A 4406-nucleotide genomic window follows, 5' to 3' on the forward strand; every position below is an offset into this window, starting at 1 on the left:
TTCTACCAGCTTGGTCTCACAATCCGACAACCGCTCACCATTTCCGATCTTTGTTAGAATGGAGGAAAACTCAACATCGGTTTGTCGCATCACTTGGCGCAAAGGGAAGTAATCCAGCGTTTGCCATAGTGCTACACCACCGATGGAGTTGTTCGCGGACTTAAAAGCGGGTCTCGCATTCACCGGAGGAAGCTGTCGGAAATCGCCACACATGATTACGTCTTTTCCGCCGAACGGAAGATCGTAATCACCGGTGATGCTTTGAAGCCGCGTGTGGATTGTATTGAAAATGTTTGCTCCGATCATGCTAATTTCATCGATTATTATTAGCTTGATGTTGGCAAACGATTGTCGATACAGCTGCAGGAGTTCGAACCGGAGTTGCCCATGGTGTCTTCGATCCATGGTTATGTGGAACGCCGAATGGACAGTTGTTCCCCCGATAGCCACGGCAGCCTTTCCTGTCGATGCGCAGGCGACATAGGCGTTATTAAGTGCATTATGTTGCTGGCTAAAGCGATTATATGTCTCCATCAGGACATGGAGCGTAAACGTTTTACCGCATCCAGCCGGCCCGGTAAAGAACAACTGGAGAGGTTTTCTGCTGTCATCAAAACAATGCAGGTTGTCGATTACTTGCAGTACAAGAGCTCTCTGTTCAGCATTCGTTTTGCGAACCAGAGCACAGTAATCCTGCTTGCTCATAACGGTCGTCCGCTGTTTTATGACGGCAGATAGAGCGTTCGTGGGTAGTAAGCGGATGTCATCATCGTTGGGTTCCATCACGATGGCTCTGGTACATTCATCACCCTTTTCTGTTGCTACCGCCTCCTGTGCATCTGGAGTTTCCTCAACGCTTACCCTCAGGTACTCATCGATTATCTGCTCCAGGTTCAGATCACAGTCGTACTCTTTACGTTTCGCAAGGATTGCCTGTTCGTGCTGATCGTATAGCTGCAGGAACTTGTTTTGGTCGAGAATATCACACAGCTCATTGCGAAACGGGACGAAGAGGAGTACCATTTCACGCTTGTAGTCCGAAAGCTTCGACATGTCATAGCTACACCATTGCAACACTCGGTGAAATTTCCGAGCCCTGTAAGAGTTGCTGCTGCGTTGCTGCTGGTAGAGGGCTGCGAAATCGGCTAGACACAGATCTTCCAGGTCGTTACGAGCTTCATACTTCTGTATGATATTCAAAGTCCATACATCAGTCGAATCGTCACTGATGCTTTCGTCGTCCATTCGCTGATTTCGTTTTCTGGACTTAATTCGCTCGTGCGGCCACATCGTTGGAATGAACTGCGTCGCTCGGCTTGCTTCCGACATCGGCTGACGTAACAAATACCACGATGCTTCTTGAGCAGACATCTCCACAGAATTCAGCATCTTGATGCTGACCTTCTTCAAGAGAGCGGTGAAGTCTTGATCAGGGAACTCTTCTTGCAGCTTGATGAGATCCCGCTGGAGACAGCTCACTCCACGGTTGGTCTTATTTACGTATTCAACCACGTACGCAGCGCAGGTGTACTCGTCCAGGATGAATTGCAAGTCCATGTTCGAGCCGAGGTGGCTTGCTATCCACGGGTTGAATGGGTTTGTCCATAGTTCATTCATGGATCGCTTGAACAGGACTGTTGGACGGCGAATTGATACTCCAATGACGGCTAGATAACAATCAGGAGTGCAATTACAATCGCTAAGAAATGCTTCCAATGTATCATATGTTTTCGTTTCCAGAGCCTCTCGCATTATCTTGGCTTTCCGGGTGAGCCGATCCCTGCGGCTATCATCGGACGCAATCGGAAGCAAAACTAGTGTCCGATCCATCGGCCAGTACGGAATATTGAACCGACAGTGGTTTTCGTTCCGCTTGAAACATGTGAAAGTATGCTTATGGACCTATAATAATAAAAGGTTTAATAAATAGATAATTTTAAACTAATATTAAATACATAATAACATTGATCTTACTTGATACCCGTAAGTATTCGGCAAATCTCTGACGCTAACGGAACAGAGATCTTTAATCAGCTGTACGGTTTTTGGCATATTTTCACTGATTGCTTCCCGGGGATCCTTGTTCAGCCATAGCAAGATGTGCGCGTGAGGACTTCCACGGTGCTGAAATTCAATCCGCTTGAAATAATCGGCCACATAGTGCTTTCCGAATGGACTGTAGTGCCGCGACATCAGCAGGAGCATGATAGTGTCAACCAGCTTGTTGAAGTACACACAGCACGTGACTGGATCGTCATTGACCAGAGTTGCTCTTTGTAATGCAGTCAATTCCTGGATAGGATCTGTTAAGTCATTGCCATTGTGTCCCTCTGACAATCGATGTAGGAGCTTCAACAAATGGGGCCACTTCATCTCATTTGCACTGAGTGTGAGGAACATCGTAGGCTTTCCCAATTGTCGCATCATGGCGAACAAATCTCTCTTCCTTTGTTGCCAATACTGTACTGAATTCGGTATTGACTTGAGGAAGGATAGATTTCGATCAATGCACTGCTCCATGAATTCGCGGTCCTTAAGGTTGGCACGTGTAATATTCGCGGTCCCCATGCACTTAAAAGTGCATTGCAAGCCTTCGGAAACTCTAAGGCGAAGAACTTTCATTGCCATATACAACAAATGTTGTGGTTTGGCCCCACGCCTGTCTCGGCGACGAGTTTCACTGGATGCCATCATGAAATATGTCACCCGAACACCTGGCTTGAATTTCCGTGGATGGCCGAAATATATGGCAGGAAAAGCTAGCTCTTCACCGTGCTCGTCGTAAATCAATGACAGAGGAACCCTGTTTTGCGCGGGAGCGATCTCCAGGCATTTGTCCTCATTCCAAAGGAGCGTTTCCTGTTGCCCGAGCAGCAATTCGGTCTCGTTATCCACGGCAATGGTTTCCAGCTCAATTTGAGGATCCACTGCAGGGGTTTCAAGATCATCTATGGCGATCTGATCAATTGTGATCCCGTAGTGGCGATACAGTGGTGTCGTAATCAAATAAGAAAGCCACGCTTTAACCGTAGTTTTCTTTATAAAGCCGGACAAGTACGATGACTTATGGATTACGTGCTTTTTGATGAACACGTTGAAGGCCTGATCATCATCGAGCTGACGGGGAAGAGAGTGTACCATTTGTGCAACATCCACGGGACAATTGATCACTTGCCCGATAATAGAATAGCTGCCTGTAATTGAAAACATAGTTGATAAATTATAAGTCATCAAGCATTGCAATTTCATTTTACCTGCTGCAAATCGCAATCGGCGGATTTGCATGAATGGCAACCGAGGGGATACCAACCGTTCCGTGACGACATCAAGTGGTGGCAGTCCAGATGGCTTGTCTGGAAATGCGAAACCGTTCGATTTTGCGAAAGCCGGAACTTTTCCTCGCTTCAGATTGCTTTGGCAAGTCTGGCAAGCCAAAAATCCTTCAACGGATTGAAAAGATCCACTGTCAACCAACGCAGCCGCACCCACTTCTGTCAATGGTTTCAAATCATTGGTAAACCATAGTCTGTCGCATATGTCGCATACAGCACCGAACACGTTATCCATGAACCGCTTCGTGAACTCACGATTAGCGCGATCAAAATTTGGTGGTAAAATAGACTCTAAAGAGGAATAATAACAATAACATAATTATTTTGTATGCACGTTGACATTTTCGCCTCAATTACGTAACGAATGCACTTGAGATTACTTTTCGTCAAAAATCTATGAAGTTTAAGGTTTTACTCACCCTGACTTGAATGCTCAGGAAACGATGTATCGATTTCCATAGTCTCCAACGGCGTGGCAATATCGGCTTGTATTTCGAAACCGGAAAGCGATGGAGAGATAATGACCGTATCGGGGAAATGTTCCATGACTACAGCATCACCGGCGAAAGCAGCTTCATTGTTAAACAAAGTCGGCAGAATAAAACAATTGTCACCTGGTTCATCGACGATGCCTTGCACTCTGTTTGTTTCTTCAACAACAGAACGCGGCGGAGGAAACACTAAAACACACATTTGAAAAAGCAACATTCCTTTGTCCTAAACCCTCAAATGGTTTTAAGTACAAATAAAACCATTTGAAATTACAAATCCAACTATTTGAAGTTCAATATATTAATTTTGTCGAACCTCTTAACGGAATCCCTTTATGAAGAGCTTTTGAGTGTGTTGATTTATTTCCTTTTAATTCCGTTATTAATTGCTTATGTTTTGACAGATATTTAGTATTTCGTCTACTTCTTGCAGACTTCATCAGTGCCAAGTAGTGTTGTTAACTTTTCATCGAGTACAATCAGTAGATAAGTAAATTTGTTTCCTTTGCGTTAATTCTTGCTAAATTTTATGACCATTTCCCAAAAACCGCCATTCAAAAAGTAAAAAAAAAAAATGAAAGTG

General features: G+C 44.8%; 1 protein-coding gene across 1 annotated transcript; it reads right to left on the bottom strand.

The window, feature by feature from the left end:
* Positions 1-1947: 1947 nt before the first annotated feature.
* Positions 1948-3550, bottom strand: LOC135701222 (uncharacterized). Its single transcript, XM_065221998.1, has 2 exons — positions 3255-3550; positions 1948-3194 (listed from the first exon to the last, which is right to left on the bottom strand). Exons 1-2 carry the CDS (start codon positions 3283-3285, stop codon positions 1948-1950), a joined length of 1278 nt encoding a protein of 425 aa, XP_065078070.1. The 5' UTR covers positions 3286-3550.
* Positions 3551-4406: the final 856 nt, after the last annotated feature.

The sequence above is a fragment of the Ochlerotatus camptorhynchus genome, unplaced genomic scaffold (assembly GCF_037179485.1).
Source record: "Ochlerotatus camptorhynchus isolate MF236.1 unplaced genomic scaffold, CSIRO-AGI_Acam_v1.1 ptg000151l, whole genome shotgun sequence".
Classification (NCBI taxonomy): Eukaryota; Metazoa; Arthropoda; class Insecta; order Diptera; family Culicidae; genus Ochlerotatus; species Ochlerotatus camptorhynchus.

What these genes read in the sequence shown, in the direction of transcription:
- LOC135701222 (XM_065221998.1), bottom strand. Translation starts at nt 3,285, where the DNA reads ATGCAAATCCGCCGATTGCGATTTGCAGCAG. An exon ending in CCGATTGCGATTTGCAGCAG is followed by an intron (nt 3,195 to 3,254) that starts GTAAAATGAAAT and finishes TTTCAATTACAG; the next exon opens with GCAGCTATTCTATTATCGGG.